We start from the raw sequence: 26185 nt of genomic DNA on the forward strand, positions 1-26185 counted from the left end.
TGTCCCTTCCATCGTCCACATGTCACAGCTGCCTCCCTGCAGTGTGCAGAGCACTCAGGATCCACGTGCGAGTAGTTTTTGGGGCTTTCTAAGGGATGGCTGGGGGGGTGACTGCCTGCGACAAAGGTGTCTGGGTCTGTCCCTGTGCCTCAAGGGGGCGGGTGCCTCTCCCTACCTCCACCCATGGGGCACAGGGCAGGGACTGGGGCTGCTGGTACCAGCCGGGAGCAAGAGCAGTGCCCCTGGGGCATGTGTGGGGCTGGCCTGGGCAGCAGCAGGAGGGCCTGGGGGCTCTCAGGGGCTGTCCCAGGAGCACCGGGGCTGAAGCCGTGCCCAGGCCTGTGAGAGCAGCTGTGCCCATGGGGTGCTGCTGGAGGCAGCGCTGGCACAGCCCTGGAGGGGGTGCATGGAGCCAAACGCTGGGGGCTGCACCTGGAGGCCTCAGCCATGTCCCCAGGCGCAGCTACATGACAAAATACAGCCAGGGCCACCTTTTCTGCAAAATCCACAGATTCCACATTAAAAGAACTTTATTTCTGGAAGATTACTTGCTCAGCTTTGTCACGTTGCTGTTTTTAAACTGCATCACTATCCGTGTCACCTCGGTGGTATGGTACACTGTCCTATTGAAACATGCCATATAGATTTTGAATAAATAAAGCTACAAAGCCCAAGTTATGTACAAAGATCTTAGGCAAAGATATTATGTTTACAAACCTATGTACAATAAAACAAATGTAAACAGTCAAATGCAGCAGAGGATGCACAGGAAAGGATCATACAAGCCCTAACAGCAACGAGTGATGTTCCCACCGCCCTTTCGCTGGGGGCAATGTGTTTTTTTCTCAGCGCTTGTAAATAAACAAACTTAGAGCTGCAGAGCCAACGGAATGTGATGGACCAAACTGGGAAGATCTTTTTAACCTACTGATCAAACCCCAGCTGGGCTTGCTGGTTCATTTTTGAAATCCACCAACTCTGAGGCACATAGACAGAGAACTCGCACAAATACACTGCTTGAAAGACCCACAAGGTACACAGTCGCCCAAAACTGTCACAGAAGCCTGCAAGTGACACTGTAAAATCCAGTCATATATTACACAGATCTGAACATGGTTTCAATGGTTATGGGGTCCTGGGAGGGGGCATGTCATGGGCAGGGCAGCCCATGGGCTGAGTGTCTCTGTGTGGAGGCAGGGAAGGCTTAATGCAGGGGGCGGCTTCCCAGGGCTGGGGACGTTGGGGCGCAGGCACCCCACAGACCCCAGCTCCTGGCAGCAGCCCCTCGGTGCTGCCCCGCTGCCCGATGGAGCTCAGGGCTGGGCCTGGGCCAGGCGGCCACAGGGCTGCTGCCACCCCTCTCCTTGCTCCCCCCACAGCCCAGCCCCAGCCCCAGCCCCCCACTGCTGGGGGTGCACAGGCAGGGCTGAGGCTGCGCTCGTCCTCCCCTGCCCACACTGGGGCTTGGCTGGAGGCAGACACACAGCAGCTGCACCCTGCACAGCCATAGTTTATTAAGCTACAGTAACTCAGTTACAGACCCAGACCTGATCCCCAGATGCAGATGTCTTGCCACCTCCCTCACCTTACCCCACATCTCCTTTGAGAGGTTGGAGCCTGCTGGGGAGGAGAGCAGCTGCGTGGGTAACTGGCAGGATCGTGAAGGGGGCAGGCAGCGAGATGGGTGGCCTTTAAGAAAAGCAGCAAGTGTTTCTGTCACGCCAAACCTAACTTAGAGAAGAGATAAAGTGGCAGGTCAAGGAGCACCTGGCCGAGGTTTTGCAGCCCCTGAAACAGAGCACTACGTGGCTCAGCTTGCGCGACGCGGCGTGGGGCCAAGTCAGAACATGTCCACTACAGCAACAGGAGGAAGTTAACTATTAACAAGATGCGAGGGGCTGTGAGCACAGGGCTTCCTCCAGCAGCAGCCAGGCAGGGACTGCTGCACACCACAGGGCAGGTCGTGTTCCAGCAGGGCGGGAATGGGGAGGAAACTGAAGCAGTTCTTCTCTTGGTGGGCTGAGAAAAGCATCCGCAAGTCCAAACACAACCTCGCGCTGACTCATACGCTCAGGGGGAGCATGCCAGGTGCTGATGAAGGTCTGGAGGCTCCCAGTCCAGGGGAACCTTGATCAAAGCCGTTTACTGCCCTGAGAAGAAACAAGAGACAGGCAGGTGAGTGACAAGCAACCCCAGGAGCTAGTCCCGTTCACCCCACCCACCACCAGGAACTGGAAGACAGACCCACCGCCTTCCTCCTCAGCCCCCTCACAGCCCCCTCCCCGAGACACAACGGGGACAGGGCAGGGGCTGCAGGGGGAGCCGGGGGGCCCCAGCCTCAGGGGTACACCTGCACTGCGGGCCTGGTCCCCCCACAGCTCCCCTTCCCCGGGGGGCTGCCGGCTGCAGCCACTGCCAGGCACAGAGGGGCACGGCCAGGGGCCAGCTCCAGCCAAGCCCCCGCGTCCATCACAGATGGCTCTACGCAGGCTCTTGTAAAGCAGACAGGGAAGCAGGTACGTGTAGATACACACACATACGGGTGTCCACACGCAGCTACAGAGCAGCCACACAGGGGAGAAGGGCTCTGCGAGGGCCAGCTGCAGATGCTGCAGCACAGCAGAGGCTGGGGGGCAGCCGGGGCTCCCCTGCAAACCCCCAAATCCCCAGGAGCCCAGGGCTCCCCCCTCCCAGAGCTGCTGTGGGAGGTAAAGCACGCAGAGCCTAAAGCACACAGAGCCTGCTCCCTGCGGGCTGGGAGAGGAGCACCTGGCTACGACAGCTTCTCACTCCCTGCGTGGCTGACACTGACATCTTCTCTAATTAGGCTCAACTCACAGCACCTGGAGCTCCACCATCACCACAGCCTCACAGCCAAGGAGCAGTTCAGTTCTTTCCCTCCCTCTGCCAGGACAGCTCGCCCACCCCTGGCTGCCCTGGAGCGAGCCCCTCACCCCTTGTGTGCTGCCAGCCCCAAGTGGGAACAAAAGGAAGCTGGAGGGCTCTGGGAGGAGGCAGAAGCAGCTGACCTGGGAGCTACCTGCTCTGAGGCCTCGGGCTGCACCCAGGGCAGTGCTCAGAGGAGCGCAGCCTGGTGACCTGCCAGCAGTTCGCATGAGCAGGGCCTCGGGGCTGGGACAGGCTCACGACTGGCCCCAGGACAGACGGCTGTGGGTTCCACACAGCACTGGTCCCGTGCTGCTCACGCTCACCGCTGACCCTACACCTCCCAGGTCTGGGCTATACAGACCCTGCCAACAAACCCAGAAGCAGCTGCCGTTGTGTTGGACAATTACAGAACCCTTCTGGAAGGGTTGAAGGATGAAGAGCTCAACTGCACTCTCGCGAGCAAGGTCGGATTCCCAAGGTAACCTGGGGCTGTGCTGCAGGGGCTGTGCTGCTTCCCACACCAGTGCTAAAGCAGGGAGAAAACACCTTTTCCATCTCCTCCCCACTAAGCTTGAAATTTCGAGCATTACTTTGATACATTTCAGAGACAAATGCCTCCAGGAGCGCCTGCAGCAAAACACTGCTGGAGGAGGCTTAGGGGCAGACGCATTTTGCTAACTGATTTGAGTGAAGGGGCAGGAAGCCAACCTCCTCCCGACATGACTCTGCAAATTACTTATCAGCTAGAAAGCTGCTCTGCCAACTAGACAGGGGAGAAACAAAAAACAAATAGGATTAAAACGTGGTAGTTTGCTTCCTTTTGAACAGAAAACTGATGTTGAATAGCAGCAGTATGGAGGGGTCATGTCTGGCGAGTCACGTTAAACCAAAGCTCTGCAGGTTCGTCATGGTTCCCTGGGCAAAACCCAGAGCCCTTCTCGTGACACACAGACGCTGTCCTGCTGTGACCTTGCTCCATGTGCTGTGTGCCCTGCCCGGGCTGAGGTGGGACAGAAGTGATGGCCGTGTCCTCACAAGGCAGCCATCAGCTGCACCACGGCATGAAGCCGAGGGCAGCGCACACAGCGGGGGCTGCATCCCCACGGGGCCCCAGCTGCACTCGCTGCCCGCAGCTGCCTGAGGGATGCGTTTGAATTAAATCCCAACACCTGGCATTTGTGCATGGCACTACACCAGAGACCGGTCAAGCCAAGCAGCATCCACTTCTGGTATTGCTACTTTTGGGGCACTGGCTGCTCCCAAACAGGGTTTCACCCCGTGGGGAAGACTCAGCTGCAGCCACCCCCACCCAACAGACCTGTCCGTGCAGGCAGCTTCACCTCTGAAGGACTCTGGGCACGTCTAGCCCTCCCCAGCTCCTGCTCTGAGGCTCATTTGGCAGCGTGGGCCCTTTTCAGTCTCCCAGAGGTACACAGACAAGGCCAGAAGCCATCGGGCACTCTGCACAGACACCACACAGCTGTGAAGGGACCCAACCTAAATCACCGGCATTACAAATAATATCCTGAAGCCTCAGACAAAAGGGAGAACGATCCCCGATCCCCATCTCAGAGCCGGGGGCAGCAAGAGGATGAAGGCTGCAGCCCCAGTGCTGTGCAGCATCCCCCATGCTGGGGCAGAGGCCTGTGGGCACCCCCAGCCTGCCCAGGCACTGCCTGCAGCTCCTGCCCTCGCGGAGCGCCCTGCTGCCTGATGCACTGGGGAGAGGCCAGGGACTCCTTTCTGTGTCCTGACCTCACTCTCCAAAGTGGGACCAACACCCTATAACCTATCTTTACAGAAAAGCTGTTTTGCTGTTTCAGGCAGGTGTGATGTGGCTTTGCTGGCAGCAGTGCCATGAGAAGTGGTGAGCATGAGGACATCGGTCACGTGAAGAGGTGCCAGCACTGTGCAAGATGGGGAGTGCTCACAGCACTACGATGCACAAGGGAGACAAGCAGGCTCTCTGATGAAGATGGAGAAGATTAAAACCTTGTTTAGAAGCTTTGTGAGGTTTCCCCATGATTTGCTAATTAAAAGAATATCAAGACAGAGCAGAGCGCTCATTCGCGGCAGCAGCTTCTCCCAGGATGAGCTCCCAGTGAACCCGCACTGTTCCTTGTGTACTGCTCGCCCAGACTTGCCCTCGGTGCAGAAACAAAGATCAAGCAGCAGCTTTGACTCGCAGGAAGCCAGTTCAGTAAGTGGGGCACAGAAAAAGGCTCTGAACAGTATCAGCAAACGAGGGGATGCTGAAAGCTGGCATTATGGCTCAGTTTATAGATGTTTTACCAGCCATGGACTTCTGTTGTTAACAAAAATGCACAAAAGAAATAAGTTAGCATTACTGCAGTTAGAAACAAAGGAAAATAAGTTAAGCAGAGCAACTCTTAAAGAAAACTGTAGTGTGGTGGATGACTACTGACCAACGAGAACAACTTGGGAAGGGAGGTCTTGTACTCAGTCTCTGGGACAAAATCCTCCACCATGACACACCCAGAGCCGGGAGGAACATGCACATCGCTCCATGCTCGCCGCTCCATCCAGGCTGACACACACATGGAGTGACCGCACACAGAGCTGGTGCTGCCAGGCAGCCCAGGGACCTGCCCTGGGTGATAAATCCCAGCCAGGTCGCTCGCTTCCTGCTGCCAGCACTTTCCCCAGTCGCTCAGACCCGACCCAACACCCTGCAGTGCCTGCCCGGTGCTCCTGCTCAGGGCCCCTCAGGTCAGGCTCTGGTGCTTCTACCTGCTCTCTGTCCTGTGATTACTCAAGACAGACTTTTACTCACTGATCTGTATTTTGAGATGTATTTTGTATTTAGCACAATGTCTCTGAAAGTCCATCAACCCGTAAGTATCACACACAACCTCACCAGCAGATTGTCTCACAGCTGAACAACCCAGCCCAGGGAATACACCGATGTGGTCAAAGCACACTTGGAGCCCAGCTTATCAAGGAGCACGAGGAGGAGGTTCCCAGGCAGAGCAGTGCTTTAGCTTTACACCAGTGCCCTGGGGTCCTGCTCCCACTGCCAGCAGGGCAGGGGGCTCACAGCCCTGCTCCTGCCCTCCCCCTGCTCCGCAGAGCCCTGTGCAGCACCTTGGTGCCTGCCTGCTTTGCCATGACCACAGCTACGGCAGCTGAGCAGCAGCCAGCCAATGTCCAATGCAGTGCTGAAGGAAGAACATGACCAAAGGGCAAAATTCACAAAGTTTCAAAATGAAGATTTCACCAGTATTTCAAAATTCACTAAGTTAGCAGCAATGCTTTGTCCCATATCTCTGATGTGTCTGGTTCAGTCAGAAGCATGCAAGTATTGAAGAAATATTAAACCAAGAAAGCAAGCAGCACTCAGTCTTATAGTTGCAACTGGTCACAGCACCAGAGAAGTTTATCTAAAGTAAGGAGAAACAGAGATTACAGCCTCAGGCTTTGCTCATTGCCTATTAGTTCATAACGCTACAACTACGTCATGCAGTTAGCACAACCACCAACGCTGCACCTCCAAGCACCAGAGTTAAAACGCATGCAGCTTATCATGTAAATGAATTCATTTACCCATGACCAAGGTGGGGAATATGACCTTTTCACGCCTAGTGGAGAAAAATTGAAACAGTTTATGCACACAATACAGACATTCTTGGGCATAACCCTGGATGCAAGCAGCGGGGAAAAGCGGGGGTGCTGAACCAACCCTCGCCTGCTCTCTGCTGTGACCCCTGTGTAAGGACGCTGCTCTGCACAGGCAGGGGGGGGATCCCTCTTCAGTGACCACCAGCACCCCCACCACGCTCCAGTGCTGAAGTGCATGACCCAAATAAAAGCTTGGAGCACTGCAGAGCACCTTACGGGATGTGGATTTACTCAGCTGCACCTGGTGTACCCACATTTAAGAAGGTTTCCTCTTTTCCTGGGATTTTTTTTTTTTTTAAAGGAAGACTAGGGAACAGCAAGAAGACCCAGTTCCTTTCTGATGTATTACAATCAGGGCTGGGGACATCAAGCAGAAGCACTTTTCACATTTAAACTTTAGCTTGCTTTTTTTTTTTTTTTTTTTAATAGGTTATTTCTGTGAATCTACTGGGCTAAGAATAAACACCAACTGCAATGACTCTGACGTGCCGGAGGAGCAGGGTAGAGGCCAACAAGCAGATCGTGCCCCAAGGAACAAACACCCGGTCTTGGCTCGCTGCTGTCCCAGCTCAGCTGTTCTAGTGCCAGGCCTCTGCAGAACCCATCAAGGTCAGAACCATTTTATTCCCCAACTGGATCAAAGTTCGTAACAATTAAGAACAATCACAACGATTACAATTACAAGAAGCAAGCATCTATTGGAGAATGTGTTCAGGTGCTGTTCTGCTGGGTCCTGGTGCCTGTGCAGAAAGATCATGTTCCTAAAGGAACGACTCTGGAGGAAACTGATCTTATGCTACACTTGGTAGAGCACGGAAAAAGAAGAAAAGCAGTAGGTAAGTCCTGCCTCCTCCAGTTCTCCAGCAAAGCTCACTTGCAAGCCCAGCTATTCTCCAAACATCCCCCAAAGTGACGCTGAAGTAACTGCTCCTATCCTTGCTCCCACCACACCATCTCCTGCACGTTGAGCTTCCTGCTCAGCTCTACTCAGCAAGCGGGTGTTTGAGGAGAGATGGAGGTTCATCGAACATCTTAACCAACAAAATGGGAAAGTAAATGGAAGTGTAATGACGTGACTGAATTACCTCTGTCACAATCCCACCACCCAGCAACTGGCTGTTCATAAGGCAGCAGCTGCAGATTGGACCGGGTCTACGAGCACACGTGGCTGATTCAGGCTCCAGCGACAATTTGGGGCAGGGAGGAGAGTACAGGGGCTGGAGAGAAAGGAGGAGAAGAGGGGAGAAGAAAGAGCACTCCTCAGCTCAGCCCCTCGTGCCCAGCCGCCGTGACGTGCAGGGGACCAGGCACCACCAGCAGGCAGGCACGGTGGGGCCGAGCTCACCGCAGTGAGGGCTCTGTCCAGGTACTGGTGCAGACAGAATTATTCAGGCTTTACACGGGAACGGTGCAGTGTGCGTGCAGCACAGACACCGCATCACCCCCAGACCACGAGAGAGGCAGGAAGACAAAGCGAGGGGAAGGGGCAAGCCCCTGACCCCAGCAGCACATACGAGAGGAGGAGAGAGAGAGGATAGAGCCCAGCAAGGGTCTCACAACTTGCAGGTGTGCACAGTCATTTCCATGCACTTTTCTAGCCTGCTAACATCCTCCGAGTGTGCTGTAGAAGTGCTCTACCAATAGGCTGCCTTCCTAAGCCTTTTTCAGCTCCAGCCTGCTCTGAGCTGCAGGCAGCCAGCCCAGGTAACAACTGTGATGACAATCTGGATAATTAAAAGTGACCCCCACCCCAAGCAGCAATCAGCTTATTTGTCACACCACAACTCAATATAGCCATGCTGCCTGCTAAGAACAGCTCTAATCTCCCCCTAGCACTATCCTGACAGCTTGCACACGAAATGAAGCCTGCATTGAAAGTGTGAGCACTGCTGTGGGGGATGCGTGGACCCCGGTCAGCCTCCCAGTATGCAGACAACCCTGACGTCTGTCCAATTTGCAAATGACAACGACCTTGTTAAGTATCTGAACACTTCCTTTCCAAAAGCAACAAAAAACAGTTGCTCTAAGAACTCTGTATGCCAGTTTCTAAGCAGCAGCTTGCCCTGCTACCCACATAGCAACGTGATTCAGCTCACAGGAGAAGAATTGCAGAAGCCCAGCTTGACTGTTGTCTGTATGGCACTCTTTAGGTTGCTAACAGCTCATTTAATGCTCTAAAATAAATTCTAGATTGAGGGTGTGCTGAAAATCAGCATTAAAATTGAACTGGCTTAGGGTTTAACAAGGAAGACTAGCACCACGGAGGGAGCATGGAGGGTGTTTAGCCCGGTGACACCCAGCACAGGTTTCAGTATCACCGAGTAGCACCGGAGGAGCGCTCGGCTGCACGTCCTGCCCTGCAGTGCTGCTCACCCAACCACAGGGACGGGGAACGTCCTCCTGCTGAACCACTTCCCCATACGAAGGGAAGTCATGTGAGAGTGGTTTTTCCTGTGAAAGCAGTTTCTGGCCTCCCGGCTGATGCGCAACACAGCCGGGAGGAGTACAGCTGCCCCGTCCATCAGCCAGAATTACACAATCAGTGACATTTTCTTTTCCACTAATAGAGGGGGAAGTAAAAAGAGGGCCCCACCCTCCAAGCGAGCCTGTGCTGCCCACACTAAGCTGTTCGTACCGAGGGAATCTCCAGAGCTGTGGTTAAGGCACTCCCCACGCACCAGTAGCTATGGCAACTCCACCACTATTTCCTTGAGATCCTTCTGAAGGCCGTGGTGTCCCCACCAGCTGAGAGATGAGGCAGCAGAGGGGCAGAACTGGTGCTGACATCCTACCAGCTGAGAGGTCACACATTTGCTTTTCTCTTTGCCTTACCTAAGTCTACATTATCCTTGCTTCTCCGTCCCCTTGAGAATTTGGCTCCACAAATTATTTGTCTTATTGGATGAAAGCTGCGGTGGGCTAAAAACAAGCCCAAAAAACCCTCCTGCTTCACACAGCATCCTGAAACACACTCCCCCCTCCTTTAGTGTAAAAATAAACCCTGACTTACCCTTTGTCGAAGAAGGAAGTATGTCCTGGATGAGGGTACTTTGCACCATTGCTGTTTATCATGCTGCTGTTAACATTCCCTGAAATATAGGATTTCCGTGATGCCTGGTCCTTTGCAAAATTTCTGCAAGCAGCTAATTTGGATTCTAAGGCCTGTGAAAGGAGAAAAAGTAGGATTAAGAAAAATGTTTTGCTGCTCAAGTTCAGGCTTTGACATGACCACAGATCACCGTGATCTGTGTGATCACCCCAACGTAACCATCTTTGGCAAAAACTGAACTAAATGGGAACAAAGCTGTCATTTTCTGTCATCTGTCCATAATTGAAACCCACACAATGAGATGCTGATGCTGACTGCCAGGCACATTTTGCTTCCATCAGGGCTAGGATTTTATAACATATCAACTCCCATTTAGGTACCAAATGTAAAAAGGTAACTTGGCAGAAGTTACTGAAACCTCTTGCTTTAAGAATTTGAGTGAGGCTGGTGTAAACTAACCAGAGGACTCAGAGAACCAAAAGCAGAATCATCAAGTTTTGGGAGTGACCGTACATTTGGAAAATTGGAATTTTTCCCAGGACAATGTCTTCTGGCATTTCTTAATCATTGTCTGAAAAACATGGCTAGTTTCTTAATCCTCCCTGATAATCTTCAGTAGAAGAGGTGCTACAGACACAGCATAAGACAGCAGCAGAAACAAAGGCAGCTAAGCCCATCCTCAGGGTTTCTACCTCATCTCTACTACTTTCAAGCTAGCCTGGAAAGATCTTTTTCCCCCTATGTGAGGTAACAGACCTTAACAGACCTGCCTCTTCCACTGACTCCTGGCAGGAAGGAGACCCAAATCCTGATTCTCTCCTCCACTTCAGTACATCACCTGCCCTTTCTGTCATTTATCACAAACCGAGGTTTAACTTGGTAAGACTGTCTGGTTCAGCAGAAAAACCTTGCAATTACTTGCTATTTCCACCCTGCACGTGTATGAATTCCCACACTCGCAGGCACATGGAGACAAAATTTCAACTCCATAGTATATGGGGCTGTGTCAGATTCCATTCAGTAAAGTACTCCATTAATAACTTACTGACGTACTAAGAGAAAGGGAATACTAACATCTTCTTCTAGAAACCCCTTTAATCTTCCTTAGTGACTATATATAAAGATACCTATCTATCTCTTGGTCTCAAAGCATCTTTCTACTGGAAATATCCAGTGTGATCTGCATCAAGTAATTTGCTGTCTCACAAGCAAACAAGAAAGCTGAAGGGAACTTCTTGGAGAGAAAGGGAGTCTGAGGCATGGGAGAAGGTATCCTGCGTGTAGCCAGCCCAAAGAAATCCTGAACATCCTATAATTATTACTAAACAAATGCATGAGCTGGAATTCTGCATCACTGGCAGAGCATGTGTTTAAGAGGAGGCTGGGAAAGAAGCATGCTTATTTGGCATTTCCTGTCCTTGCAGAGTAATCACACAGGATTGTGATTAAGCTCCCTAAATCCCCTGCAGACTCTTACTCACAATGATCCCATTTTAAACATGCCACTCCATAACCCTGAGTCGTCCTGTTGCCCTTTCAAACCAACTTTGAGCTCACTGGCTCCAAATGTAAGCAAAGATGTCATTTTTAGCTCAAACTTTGCTAGAACAACTATCCTGACTGCAGCTATTTCTGTTTTCCTCATTAACCAGAAGGGAGAGAGGAAAGCCAGCCCTGGAGGCTAGGCACCGAGGCTACCCATGTTTCCACTCGAAACACTAACCACTGTGGCACTTCAAACAAGCTTCTCATAACTCAAAAGTCACGTCTTCATTCAACTGGAAAGCCTGGCATCCTAAGCAACACCGTAACAGATGTTTAAACCACTTCTTCCCTGCTTAGAGTTGTAATCCCTTTAAAGGCTCACACATTTCACTTCCCGTTTAACTACATAGGGGGAACATTTGGCTTTCTCCTGATTTATTTTTTCCCTTTCTTACCCAAAGGGCTCTTTTCTAAAATTTATTTCATTTTTCAGCAACACTTGCAGATCTCCTCAGGCACAAGAAGAAACAGTGACAGTCTGATTTCAGCTCACCTGCTGTGACATAAAACAACTATGCAGTGGACACCCCAAGTCTGAGGTTCAGTTCTGAGCCCTGGTCTCATTACAGAGAAAGCTGCAGGACCCATTTGAAATATGCTCAAGTGCCTGATGATGTCTAGCCCAATGTACCAAAACATTGAAGGTTCTTTTTACTCCAAGTAAAAATTTCATCAATAAATCTGGCATCAGAACTTCAGCAAACCTGCTCTACAAATCAAGATACTTAAAAATATATATATTATTACATACTAAACACTAAATGTGGATGATTTGGAAGAGAGACATTGGAAACTACAGCATGAACTCAACATGGGCCACAGCCATCTTTAATTTGCTTACAAGGATGAGAGCTCAGTGATATCAGCACAGAGCTAGAGATACTTCAGTACAGAGCACTCACCCCCACTTTCCGTAAGAGATCTCCCACAATGTTGAGTGCAGATATTCTAGCTGAAGGAGTAAGAGGGCTGGTACCAAATCCGTTTGGAATAGCTGCAAACAAACATGTTTGATTATGTGAGTTGCTATGTGCCTTGCTCCTCCTCCACAGTTCAATTTTTAAAATAACTTCAGTATAAAAGGGTAAATCCAAAATCCTACTGCAGGCTCTTCATACAGTTACTCCATGGTAACACAGGCTGCATAACCACTAGCCATGGAAAGAATAAAAGCTTAATTCCTGTTCACTGCCTCCTTTTCCATTAGACCTACATGCAGAGTTCATGCACTCTGCATCTGCAAGGCTTCTGCCTGCAATCTATCTAATCCAACCAGAGCTTCCCTTGGAATCTACTCTAATTTAGAAAATAAATGTCATAATCCTTGTGATTGTCCAGAGCCTTCCAGATGGGAAGAGGACTGGACTAACATCCTGCTGCCTCACAGAGAAAACAGCACCCCTGAACGCAACTGTGGTAACAAAGGCAGTCTAGACTATCACAATTACTACCCACCATTTACCCACCACTGCTACCCTGCACTTAAGCTGAAATATCAGTCACTGCACTGCCCTGCAACCCCCAACGTGCTCTACTGCAGGTACCTACTGCAGAGTACAGTCCCTACCACCCCAAAGCAGTAGCTCAGCTTCTGAATCTTTCTTTTCCATAGCATTTGCTCATGACACTCAGTAAGTAGGCCTGATGCTGGCCCATGATTTAAAAATGCAATTTTTAAATTACATTTATGTAATGCCTGTTGGATCTACATGTACCATGTTTACTTAAACATGTGGATCATATACCACATGATCCGCATGTTTACTTAAAGTTTACTAACAAGGACCTGGTCTGAAACTATTTTTGACAAGCAGAGCATAATCTCAAACAACTAGGCACAGCTTCTAGGAACTCTACCTTTTGGGGAAGGAAAACTATTTTCTGATCCTTTTCCAACAGGTGTAGCTGGCAAGGAGAGAGACGCCTGGACAGCTGAATCCATCTTTTCACAGTCTAGAGTTGGAGAACTAGGTGCAGACTTTCGGGTGACTTCTTGTTGCCTTTCCCGTACCGCGAGCTCTTGCCGCAAGTCTGAAGTTGGAAGAAGGAAAATACAAAAACCACACGTTATATTAGCAACAGATTTCTCTAACATGCTAATCGTTTTTTGAGAGGGGAATGGGGAATACTCTGCAACAACCAAACACTAATTCACTGTTGCTGGATTTCTCCAGCAAAGACCCCCATCTCAAATCAGACAGCTTAATACCAGCACCTCCCATTACAGCTGGATGTAAAGAGGCAGCAGAGATCCCCCAGCCCAGAGAGCTGCGCGGCCCCAGAGGGCACAGCAGGTGACTTGACCTCAGCATTCTTCCCCACTTGTAGTTTGGTTCCATGGAAAGTGTGCTTCGAAATACTTAGCTGGTTACAAATGCCTGCTGAACTGCATTCAGCTTCTGCTCAAACAGAAGCTGGGAAAACAGATTAATGACCTAGTTTTGTGTTTCTTGTGTTATTTTTCCAGTTAATTCACAGGACTGTACACCAGCCAGAGACAGTCAAAAGGCTGTATCCAGTGTTTCTTGACTCCTCAGCAAATGAAAGAGCAGGCTGAAGAAGCCACTAGTCCAAACGAAAGAGAATCACAGAATACTCTGAGCTGGAACTGACCCACAAGGATCAAGTCTGTTGTACAATATGGCTTTTAAGTTATCCTGAATTTTTAGGAAAGATTTTGAGGAAAACAGCAAAACTGAAATGAAATCCGATTTGGATTCCTAGAAGAGTATTTGTGGCTGTTCAATCAGAAGTGTTATATTTGACTTTGATACCATAACTGTTCTTTTAGTGCCTAGCATTCCTGCTTGCTTACATGGGAATAACATGCAACTTTTCTATTCCAACAAACGCTAAAAATTTGCAAAGAACTCATCCAAGACAGAGGATGTCTCATGTGATGATTCCCCCAGTGTTCTAGAAAATAATCCCCTAGGTTTTGCTGTCTTCTCCAGTATTATTGCCCTAACCCTAGACTGCAATACATACATATCTTCAGAAAATTCTTAATCTCCCTTTTCACATTTATTATAAATAAAACTTTTCAATAGTGGCTTTCAATTTGTGGGGCACAAACTTGCTCCAAAGAGGCTCACAAAGAACACCAACAAAGAAATCCCAGCCTACTGTCAAGTGTATGGCCTTACAGTCAGATTGTTGTTTTCATTGAGGAATTGTTTTAGAGAGCTTCACTTTGGAATGAACATTGAAAACGCTAACCTACTGCAATGGAAGGCTTTTGAGCAGATTGTCCCATTAGAGAAGTCGTGTTCCCCAACCATTAAAAAAATAGAATACAAATAAAGTTTCCCCCATGTCCTCTATGTGAAACACACCAGGGAATTCCCAACTTGATTATAACCCAGAAGACTATCTTAACATCTCTGATCCTACAGGTCTAACCACAGTCTTTACTGGAATATCTTTAATATGCCAGGTGATTTCCAACAGATTTAGAAAGTACACAGTAGACAGAATTTTTAAAGATAGTTGTTTGCCATTAATCATGCATTTTCCTGTCATCTCCTGTATTTTCCGTTCCTATACAAGGCACAAAACCACAGACAGTGGGATCTTTTGGAACACAGTACTCAACTCTGTTAGATCTGCGAAACAGTTTTTTTTCTGGTCACGTTGGTTAAAAATTCTGAATGAATCTGATATTAATTCAGCCCTACATGAAGATTTTTTTTTTTTTTTTGCTCTTAGCTACAGTGAACATACAAAGAATAGAGAAAATACTGTTAGTAAGCAAATCCCAATGCTTACATTACAATACCAGTTTGAGTGTCATTACATGAGCCTTTCTATAAACACAAGCTTTGGTTGCTACACGTCTCTGTTAGCAAGCCAATGTCCCAAGACACAGAAGTAATCAAGAAAGCCATACCTCTCGCTTCATCCTTTAATCGCTGTACAGAAACTAGCAATGATTCCTTGTCATCCAGTTCACTTTCTAAAAACGCATTTCTCTCAATGGCCTGGTTCAGCCTTTGTTCAAAGTCCTCCAATGAAACTATTGTTGCCCTAGAAACAAAATCCAGAATATTAGGTTCTTTGGCTCAACTAACATAAAAGTGTATTCAAAAACATAAGAGGAAAAATGTTAGCAGGGTCTACATTCAAGTTAGTCATCTGAAAGCTATGGAAATGCTTCTCTGAAAGGACTAAAACTCCAGAGAAGCCAGGGATTGAGATGAAAAGAACACGATAGCATCTGGCTCTCTGAGATGTACCAAAGAGCTGAAAAAGAGCCAGTCTAGCGCACCTTGCTCCATTCTTCCCAAGCCATTCCGCAAAGCCATATATTTTATCAGTGAGTCACCTCAGGAGGAACAGGCAACAGCCCAGAAAGCAGGGCACTGGGATATTCGTTCCATGATTTCAGTGGGACAACTCATATGTGTCAAAAGTTAGTCATGAGGTTAAGAGCCTTGTGGAAACAGGGCCTCAGCTCTTAGATCTTTTTGCCAGATAGCCGGAGGCTCATTCCTGGTCCCACTGAATCAATGGCAAAATTCCCATTCAGCAAAACGGAAGCATGATCGACTCCAAAACTGGGCGTTTCTAACAGCAGCCTGTTCATTTTGTGCACTTACACAGGCCACATTTGTTCCCCACAGTCATTAAGCTGTTATGCAAGGAACAGGAGACTCCTTTGGCCTGTTCAATTTAAAAGGGACTATGTAAAGCACTAGCTTCTTACTTCAAAGGGGCTTTGAGCTACAAGGATCACAAATACAAGTCACCCAGCTGGTAGTATCAAAACCAGTGCACTGGCCTAGCTTGCTCTGAGCCTTCTTGTACTGCTCAGTTCTCACATGAGCATGAAGCTTTTAGGCTTTCCCACTAGCTTTTCTTGATGTAATATAACACTACCAGCTGACGGAGGTAAACTCCAGGAGTAAAGTTGCACTGTACAAAGAATCAAGCATCATTTTTTTAAACCATGTGCTTTTTTTTTTTCCTCTTTAGAGAAATAAAGTGATGAATCTGAATAACAAGGAAAAGATCTAGTGAATACTTTAAGGAAATCAGAGGACTGCAGCCTTCACCTCTTTGCACGTTCCAAGTCATCGTTGGCCTGTTCCAACTCCCTCACATACTTATGTAGCTGATCTTTAATGGCCCTTGTCTGGCTCAGGTCATCCTCTAACAACGACACTTGCTTGTAGCTTTGTGCATACTGGTGCTCCAGTTTCTCCTGAAAGAAAGAGAAGTAGTGAGATAAACATCAGTAGCATACATTCTCCAAATTATCAGCGGTAAAACTGGGCAAACAAAGTGAAATACTAGCTGCAGTCTGCTGATCTGGGATTACTGGTAACACACAACAAAAAGCGTGAAGGCAGAAGGAACATACTCTGAACATCAATACTGGACACAGGATAAAATGACAAACACCACATTGTGCATTGACTTCTCATCACAACCCAGCTGGCTGTTCAGAGATGCATCCCTGCATCTGTTCCTAACAGCCTGCACTGACAGCTGCTCTGATGCCTCAAACATCTAGAAAAACAGAAATCTAACTGCACAGCCTCCCCTTCAGTGCCTCTCTCCCCTGACAATAGCCACACTGTTACCAGAACGCATCTGATGTCTCCATTACAAATGAGAGCCACTGAAATCTGTTACAAAACCTCCAGGTCCACAAGCTTATCTTTGAGATACTGGAAGAATCAAGTCTCAAACACACTCTCACCAGCTCCACAGGGTACAGACAGGGTCTTATGGAAAAACTACTGACCTTAAAAAACACATACTGGCCTTACAGACATAACCAGGACTGGATATGTGAACAAGTAATCCCCAAAACCCTATTTCCATTAGGTAAGTTTTCCAACCTTTGCCTTCAATAAACTAATCTGAGGTTACCAGAAAAGATACTTTTCAAGACCCTGAAAGAATTTGTTAACACAGAGGGGTTAATTAAAATGCATCATCTGAACACACACATCCTTATGCAGTTCCTGTCTTCACAGATATGGCTGTTAAGAATTAGGAATAAATCTCTCAAAGATGTGCACATATCACCCATCTTCAGCTTTCTTTAAGGTCTCATAAAACCAAGGAGACGTTCTGGAAAAAAAATTAAAAAATTGCAAAGAAAGATGACAACGCAATGGCCTGACAAAACATACTTGTGTTGTCCACCCTGTTGCTATGCTGATGTTGCCTGGGTAAATAATAAAGCTACCACTTGGCAAAGCCTAGAGAATTCAAATAAACGAGCACAAACTCAATGACAAGAGTTTAATGATGTGAACAAGAAAAATTCCTCCAGAAATTTCTCTGGTAGGTTGCTGCCTTATTTGGAGCACATACTGGAGATCCTCAAGACGGGATCTTAAACAGATGACTCCTTTACTTCATTTGGATATTCAGTGGCCAAGAACAGAACAGACAACCTAAAATAATATCCAAGACATATCTGTAGGAGAGGCAATGCCATTACAGACAAGACCTACCTTTAATGTTTCCACTTCATATTTCAGTCTTTGGTTATCTGCTTGCAAATCCCTATTCCTCTGCTCGGCTTGCACTAGCTGTGCCTCCAACTCAGCTTCTAATTCTCTGCTTCCCTCCTGAAATTCAGCCAGCTCTTCTCGAGCTTCCTGGAAGCTGTAAGGAGACAGTTTTGTCAATCGAAAATGCAGCACCTCTCAAGTTAAGACAAAGCCCATGGCTCGTTAAAAACAATCAGCTGAAAAAACACGAGTTTTAAAGTACTTAAGCGTCATCCACAGACCTCTGCAGGGGAAAATGAAAAACAGGGAATAGAGAAATCACATTAAGTTTAGCCATAAAAGGAAATTCACTCCCTAACATCAAAAAAACCCTCAAACAGCTACATTAAATACATGTGCAAATACAACCTTATCAAGGCTATTTCCAGGAATCACAGAACCTGATGAATACTTTGAACTCCCCTAGCTTTCAGTCTAGCAGACTTGACAGAGTCACCAAATAAAGTGAGTTTGTAACCTGCTTCTGGTCAGACACTAACAGAATGAGTTACTGTATTTCTGCACTACCTGGAAATTTAATGTTGCTGAAAAGCATTAAGCTTTGAATCTTAGGGTTACTTAAGCACTTTGGAAGGAAGCCAGCACTTACTAACCTTGTACCACTGCAAGGTATTAAATTGCTAAAAGCAGCCACTCCGCATACTTCACTTATTAATTTTTCATCTTTACCAAACGTCATAGCTCAGCTCCTAGCAAGCTGCAGAGAAAACTAACAAACTTTAGGAAACTACATACCCATTGGCATTAAAGGGAGACTTTTCTGACACCCAAGAACAGCCCAGGAAACCCCACATGTGAAGGGGCCTGCCCTTCAGATTCCCACTCCCATCCCCATCCCCAGGAAAAAAAAAAAAAGCCAAACAAAAAAGCAACTTGCACGTTGGGCTCTTTGGGCTTGAGAGAGGTTTCACTTCTATTGCACACAGGTAACACTGAGTGCAAGAAAAGCCTTCCAAAGAGAACAAAAGCTGGGAGCCTATAGTCATTTTTTGTAACCAAAAAGCCTTGTGCCCCCTTAAAACACACAGTGGCACAAACACAGGCTGGACTATGAAGTACAGTGCATTTCAATAAATGGCAGCAGCCACCAAAACTGTCACTTTTTATACCAGTAACTAAACTGCAAGAAGCCCAAGGGACCAGTAATGATATCATCAAGCCCAAAGGCAGCTACTTGCAATAAAATGTCAAGTTACTACTCAAAGCAGCACTTTAATTATACAAATATGCACATGATAGCAAAAGGGGCTCTTCTCTTGCTCAAACATGCCCAAAACATAACCTTGAATTCCTGGCATGGTAGCACTAAGGAACACTGCGCTTCCACAAGGATGGGAACGTAAAAGCTGGATTTAAAGCTGGAAATAAAGAGAGCTCTTTTTTAAACAGACACCTAATACTCATTTTGGTAAAATCTTGCAGAGAAACAGATTAAGCCACATTCTGATCATCAAGAACTATCTGCAAACCTACAACAGTACCTTTGTTTGTACTTCAAGGAAAGCTCTTTCCAATACGCGGTTTCCTCCTTTGGACTTGAAAAAGTTGGGATTTCTTCACTGTCCATGATCAGTAGGTCCCTGCAGGGCACAAACACAAGAATGTGCTCAGGATAGGCAGACAGGCCCCGAAACTGCTGCTGGGCTTCATGGCATGGCCTGGCAACAGCATCCAGGCTTGGCACTGGCCAGCAGGATGTTAATGATCATCACTCAGCAGAGACCTGCCGCAAGTAATGAAATATCATCCGGCTTCGGGAAAGGCTTGTGCAGCAGCCTGAAATGAGACCAAAATTGTCGGCTGCGTGCTGTAGCTGTCACTGAAGCATTAGCTAATGCCACGTGCTCATTTAGGACCACCACTGGTAAGGACATTGAAATTTACAGCTATCACAGTTTCCACTTCCATTTGGAAAATGTTCTTAGAGGTTCTGCCTTCTGCCCTTCCTGTTATGGCAGCAGAGACACGAAACAAGCAAGCCCAAACGCTCTGAGGTCAACAGCCAAGGAGCTGTGCTGTGGGCATTAAAACTCGATTTACTCTTCCCAGGTTGAGCCCAAGCTCATTTCTGCTTCCGTACCAATGAGGCAGGTGCCAGCAGCCACCCTGAGACTCTCTGTGCCCTCCCCAGCCACCCCAAAACAGCTCTCCCCAAGCCCCGTGCCCCCCAAGGCCAGCAGCTCCTGCCAGGGGTGTCTCCGGGTGGGTGGCAGCCGCGCTCTGCAGTGCAGGAGCTGCCCCCGGGGTGTCACACAGACATTTGGGAGCTCTCTCCGAGCTCCCACGCAAGGCAGTCATTTCTCTCCCCCCTCTCCAACAGCCGAGACTCCAGCTCGGTTATGAATTCCCAGAAAATAAAGGAATAAGCTGAAACCAACCTCTTTGCTATGGCAGAGGCTTCAGATAACGCTTGCTCCAAGCTCACGCTGGCAGATTAGCCAGTAAAAGCTGACCCGTGAGTCCCAGCCTTCCCTCTGACAGCCATCAATAGCCACTGCTGTCCCTCCAGGCCCAGCCGTGTCACACTGACACGTCCTGCATCGCCGTGACCCACATTTCAGCCACCCAGAAGTGGGACAGAACGCCCCAGCGCTTTCATCAGAGGGCAGCCAGGCTCATTCCCCAGCCTGGTCCTTAGCTCACAAAGCGCGGCACAGCCGCTCTTCAGCCGGGACCGCAGCTGCCACCACCCAGGGCACGGGACCAAACTCACCCAGCGGGTGCTCGGCACCTCAGAAGCACCCCGACTGCCTCCCTGTGCTTCCTGCACCCCACGCTGCTGTCAGGTCCGAGCTGGCCATCATCAGCCAGGCCCCCACGCCGCTGACACCTGACCGTGTTTCCTCTCCTACAATGCCCTGAACTGAGCACAGCACACGTGAGGCACCGCCAGCCCTCCCGGCACACGTCTGTCCAGTCCTGCTGTCCCTCCAGACAAACACGTCTTTGGCGTACGTGCTTCAGCTGCTGCACCTGTTGGCAAGGCAGTTTAATGGTAACCCAGGAACAAACGGCGCCCCGTGCAAAGTGCCTGTTTACGGTGGATGCGGAGCCCGTGAATCACCTCCCGAGCCGCCAGGGTTTCACAGCCAGCTGCAGCAAGGCGAGCAGACGTTGCTGTGGCTCAGGCACACGTCAGGCAGCTCCTGGGCTGCTACGCTGATTTGGGGGAAGAGAAAGCGATGAGCAGTTTGCCTTGGTTACCGCTGTGTGCTGTCCGTAACACCAGTCCCACGCGGATCACACTGGAACCGCTTCAGTACAAGCCTCCGGACCTTCCCCTCAGTCTCTCCAAGAGGGCCAGCTGAGAGCACAGAGCAGCAAGAAGCACGTTTTCCCCAAAACAACACCTGAGGTGTAGCGCTGAACGGGGTCAGCTCCCAGTGCTCCGGAGGAGCCCTTCTGAAGACGTAACCCACCAGGAAGCCCCACGTCAGCAAAATTCAGGATGCGTTGAGAAGAAAGCTAGCACGAGGAAGCGCCTTGCATCATTTCCTAGAAGCAGGCGCCACAAGGCGCGCCTGGGCCCAGGACTGCTTCCTGCTGCGAGGGTGGGGAGGGCAGAACATGGGGGTTTCCACCCCTCGTCCAAGCACCACTTCCCCAGAGACACCAAAGGGAGGAGACTCGCCCTGCGGTACCCCAAAGCCGGCAGCACCCCTCGTCCTTCACCACTGAGATCTCAGAGAGGGACGGCACCGACCTTCCCAGGCCTGTCTGCGGCCCCTGACACATTTTTTAGGCGGTGGCAGCTCGCACCCACCCATGCTCAGGGTCCTTCCTCGTGCCCAGCTGTCAGCCCTGATTTTTCACCTGCCTCCTGCCCTGCAGAAACACCTCCCTCAGATGCCAACATGCTAAGCTCTAGCACCCACAGCCTGGTTTGCATGCACGATGCTGTAGCTCTTGCTTTCTCTCACGTGCACGGGGCCAAGAGCAAGCTAAGAGCACACTCACTACACAAACACGGCAGCTTGGGGCCAGAACGCTGCACTGAGCATCAGGAGGGGCAGGCAGCTTCACGGTGCAGAAAGCAGCCCCCCAGCACCACCAGGGCACGAGCGCCCAGCCTGAGGCACGGACGCGTGGGACGGCGTCACCCACGGCGTGCCAGGGGCTGGACAAGGACGGCTTTGCTGCTGCACGGCGCCAGCTGCCCGGCTCGGGGCTTTGTGCGAGGGGCTGAGCCGCAGCACGCCGAGCCCTTCCCATTCCCGGGCTCCGTGCAGACGTGGCGCTGCCAGAATCGAGCCTTTGACAAAGAACACTGAGGCTTTCAGGACATGGACAAGACAATGCAGCAGCGTCTTCCAGGGAAAATGAGAGCAGGCTTCTGGTGATGCCCACTCGGCATTCATTACAACAGCTCCGCATTCATGCAGCGCCCTGGGAAAGCTCGGGCACGCGGGCATAGCTCCAGGTCCGAGCAGCACTAAAACAAGAGCTGCGTTCAAAGCACCGTGGCTGCTTTCAAGCCCCCAGTACACAGTCACTGGGACCGAGTAACTCTCCTCTTAAAATGGAACAACTTTTCGATGCTGTGATTGTACACACACACAAAAAAAAACAAAAACAAAAACAAAACAAAACTGCAGCTTGTAGGTTAAGGACTTCTCTAACTGCATCTTTTTCTTTTTTAAGATGGGACAAACGCGGTTTCCTCACCTCCAGAAGCATCCTGCCAAGTGGGATGCTCAGTATTTTCTGAGCCCCACATGTGCCAGAAGGAACCGAACTACCAGGTAGACAGTACTTTCCTCAAGGACATTAATGGACCTTGCATTCAAGGCCAAAACTCCTCTTCAAGGAGCCACCTCTCAGCTGAGCCATTAAAACACAAACACAGCACCTTAAAAAAAGCTGCCCGGGCTCCCCATGTGACTGGAGGCTGCAGCTCGGGCTTGGATCAGATGTCAGAGCACAACACAAGGCTCCACACCCAGCGCAGTGCTTGGACTCCTCTCTGCCCCTTCCCACAGCTCAGAAGCTGCTGCTCCGACCCTCAGCTCATCACAGGCTACAGAAGCACATCTGAAGTGACTCAGAGCCATGCTCAGACGCAGCTGTGATCACCCAGCACTTCCAGGGAGCACTCACCGAGGAGAGGGGAGGCACAGCAACGTCACCGAACACACCAAGCTGCGGTAAAAGGCGTCCCACATCCACGCTTCACTTCCTGACCCACCACCAAATGTGGCACAACCGCCAAGTGACCTTTGGAACTGAGCAAATACCCACCTAAAATAGGACCTGGCAGAAATCCTGCCAAGGTCACATCCGGCCTCCAGCTCCCTGGGCTGTCAGAGCCCCGGAGGGGCCGGGTGCCTGCCCCTTGGTGCCGGGAAGGGCTCTGCCAGGAAGCGTCGCTGGGGCCCGGCAGGCAAACCCAGGTCTTCCACCTCTTCCCATCATCTCAGAAAAACAGAAGAAAACTTGTTTCTGCCATTGCTGGTTGTCAAATCCCAGGAACCAAGAGGTAACCCCCGAGCTGGTGAAACTCTGGATTTGTTTATTTTATGTCAAACCCAATTTTGGACTTAAAGCACGGCTGGGCACCTGAGCACTCCAGAAAAAAAAAAAAGAAAACACAAACTTGTGTTGTCTTTCACTTATAAGAATATAGAACACAAGCAAACAAACAAAAGCCGTGGATTAGGTTTCTCCAATCAATTTGGGCTTGTTTTTCTCATCCTGAAATAGGAGCTGGAGGCATTTTCATACGCGTGTTGGAAGGCTGCCTGCTTCCATCTCTGCTTCGGAAAGCAAACCTCTGTCTTTTCCTGCAGTACTATTTTTGAACTGAATGTTCTCTGGTGAACCACAACAAATGCCTCCTTGCCTCTTACAACAGCAGCACATGAGCTTTCGGGAGGAAAAAAGAAGTCAGAGAGCACAGCGTCAGCACAGCACTCCCTCCCCGGCCGTAACCATCAGTCCTGCCTTTCCGAGGTGGGTAGCAAGCCAGGCAGGAGAGGACCAAACCTACCCACAGGATCCTCAAGCCAGGCTCAGGATAGAAGCCTCTGGAACAGCCAGACACCGTCCAGTAAAGCCTTTTCATCCTGACAGCCACTGTGGAGTCAGCCTTATTGATGCACTACAGCCAGCCTGTTTTGCACACATGGCCAAGGCTTGCACACCTGGCAAACAGGATACCTGCTGGGGGAGACAGGGACATCCACCCCCCACCCCCCAAAAGCAAAACCAAACCAATGTTGCCACATTAGCCAGCCCTGCGATGCAAGCAGGGAAAACAGAAGGAAGGCACTAATATGGGAAGCCTCTTTTCAGAAATCCAGCTACAACTACCAAAGGCATCAGAATTTCCTGTTAAAACCATTGTTTCCTTCACACACCTGGCAGTGTCAGACAACCTGCCTCTGCTTGCTCCCAGCAGCACCACCGAAGCATCTCCTGCCCAGAAGCAACAGCCTCACCCGAGAGTTTAAGGCGAACACAAAGAGCCTGTGACAGAAGCCGGCAGAGGTCCCTGGAGCCTCCCCATTCTCTCAGCAATTAATGCCATCCCCATGATGAAATTCCCTGGAAAGGCGGTGGCCAGAGGGCTACGATGCTTTTGGTCACTGTCAAACAACGAGTGACTGGGAAGCTTGAAGGGAAGAGCACTTGGCGCAGGTTTCTCCTAAGGTGAGGCAATCCTCTGTTGCCTTTTAAATCCCTTACAATCCGGCAGTGCCAGGGAGGGAAAACCTTTCTGAAAAAGGCCACCCAGACACAGGTCACAGGCTGGCCATGAGCGGGGGGACTCAGGTCCCTTCAGCAAACACTCAACGAGATGAAAGTTTTAAAGAAATCGCCGAGCTGTGCTGTGATCGGGGCAGTGAAGCTCAGCGGGCTGTCCCCGCAGAAGGCCCCTCTGGGGGTACAGCCGTACTGGGGAAACCACACTGCTGGCAGCGGCTCGTCCTGCCCCAGGGCGGGCACAATGCAGTGGGGAAAACGCACTTTGCTTGAACGCACGTCAATTTTATCTCGATTACGTTCACGGGGACACAAACATCTGAACACTGTGCGGCTCTCCTGTTTTAGTCCACCTTCCCCCACTTCTCCAAAATACCCGTAAGAGGCTGAAGGCACACGGAGTGCTTCGCTCCCTGCTTTCTGGCAGCCTCGTGCCAGCCGCCTCCAGTGCCAGCTCTCCCCGTAGCACCAAGGTCACAGCCCCACCACCAGCCCCATGCTCTCCCTCCCCGGCAGCGGGGCTGTCACCTCACACAGCCGCAGCTCCACACGAGGAGGAAAGGAGGGTTCGAGCCCCGGGAGCCGGGGAGGAAGCTAAACCCGCACGGACACACACCCGCACCCCTGTACCCTCGGTAAGGGGCAGGACCCAACACAGCCAGAGACACCCCGAGGGCCCCGGGCACTGCCCGTGCCACTGCGCCCCCCCCGCCTGCCGCCACCCGCGCCGAGCCCGGCAGGCCCCGGGGGACAGGGGCAGGGCAGGGGCAGGGCAGGGGCAGCCCCTTCGGGACCCCCCCCCCCCCCCCGTTCCGTCTCCTCAAGGGGCCGGGGGGGGTGGGGGGGGGGCAGCGGCTCGCGCAGGGCGGTGGCCGCGCAGCCCGGCCGGTCCCGACAGACGTGCGCTGCGCCCAATAGCAGGCCGCGGAGCCGCGCCGTCGGCCAATCGCGCGCGCGGGGGGGCGGGACGTGCCCCGTTGTCAGTTGGCAGCCAATCGGCGGGGCCGCGCCGGGCGCCCCAGGGCCCCGGACTCAGCCCCGCGGGCCCCGGCCGGGCCCCGGCCGAGCCCCGCAGCTCCCCCCCGCAGCTCCCCCCCCCCCCGCTCCCCGTCGCCCCCCGGCCCTTGTCCCGGCCCCGCCGCTCACCGGGGCGCATCGCCCGCCGCAGCCGCCCGGCCTCGGAACCGCCTGATCCGGGCACCGCGGGGCGGGGCCACGTTATTACGCGCGGCGGGGGGCGGGGCGAGGCGGGGGCGGGGCTACGGCGCGAGTGGGCGGGGCTACGGGGCGAGGGGCGGGGCTGCGAGGGGCGGGGCGGAGGGGAGGGGGCACGGCTCGGGGAGGGGGCGCAGGGGGGGTGCAGGCCCGCGGGGGCTGTGGGTGTGCGGGGAGGGGCCTGGGGCGGGCTGGGGCCCGTCGGGCTGTGAAGGGAGTGGGGTGCCCCCATGTGGCCCAAGAGCACGCCGGGTGCCTGCACTGAGCGCTGGGGCAGGGCGGGGGGGGGGGCTGTTCCCCAGGGGTGGCTGGGCACAGCGCGTCCTTTAATAGCCGCCGTGCTGTTACTCCCCTGAGAGACACTGCCAGCGGCACAGGTAGCCCCAGGGACTGCATTTGGGGGGGAGCGGCTTGTCCAGACAGGAGCATGTAGGCTGGGGGGGAGAGGGGCCAAGGGGGCAGAGCTGGGAGCAGCCCGCAGCAGGGACAGGCCCCCAGAGGGGCACACGGGGCCGTCAGCATCCCCCTCCCCTACCTCTGTGCCTTCCTGCTACCGCCAGCACCGATCCCATTTCCCACTGTAAGGAATTTCCCATTCCTCATAGAGCCAAAGCAG

At 51.1% G+C, this 26185-nt stretch overlaps 1 protein-coding gene across 5 annotated transcripts; it reads right to left on the minus strand.

Annotated features, from left to right (window-relative positions):
• Positions 1-492: 492 nt before the first annotated feature.
• Positions 493-25571, minus strand: NDEL1 (nudE neurodevelopment protein 1 like 1). Of its 5 annotated transcripts, none has more exons than XR_014618977.1 (11): positions 25501-25571; positions 19134-19232; positions 17593-17746; positions 16177-16325; positions 15012-15148; positions 12980-13153; positions 12025-12116; positions 9539-9690; positions 7614-7745; positions 6454-6488; positions 2050-2150 (listed from the first exon to the last, which is right to left on the minus strand). XR_014618977.1 is itself a non-coding variant. In XM_084298446.1 (10 exons), exons 2-10 carry the CDS (start codon positions 19217-19219, stop codon positions 2143-2145), a joined length of 987 nt encoding a protein of 328 aa, XP_084154572.1. In that variant the 5' UTR covers positions 19220-19232; positions 25501-25571; the 3' UTR covers positions 493-2142. The 5 variants fall into 5 exon arrangements, 2 of the variants coding, with proteins under 2 accessions (XP_084154572.1, XP_084154571.1); XR_014618978.1 differs by lacking the exon at positions 25501-25571 and adding an exon at positions 22318-22336; XR_014618979.1 differs by lacking the exon at positions 25501-25571 and adding an exon at positions 20031-20201.
• Between the last annotated feature and the right edge of the window lie 614 nt (positions 25572-26185).

Source organism: Netta rufina (genome assembly GCF_964035555.1).
Source record: "Netta rufina genome assembly, chromosome: 19".
Classification (NCBI taxonomy): domain Eukaryota; kingdom Metazoa; phylum Chordata; class Aves; order Anseriformes; family Anatidae; genus Netta; species Netta rufina.

Excerpts from the sequence above, each read along its gene's own strand:
- NDEL1 (XM_084298445.1), bottom strand. The coding sequence starts at position 19,219 with ATGGACAGTGAAGAAATCCCAACTTTTTCAAGTCCAAAGGAGGAAACC. Across the intron at positions 17,747-19,133 it reads TCCTTGAAGTACAAACAAAG|CTTCCAGGAAGCTCGAGAAG; the intron begins GTACTGTTGTAG and ends GTCTCCTTACAG. Across the intron at positions 12,117-12,979 it reads TAGTTTTCCTTCCCCAAAAG|CTATTCCAAACGGATTTGGT; the intron begins GTAGAGTTCCTA and ends GTTTGTTTGCAG.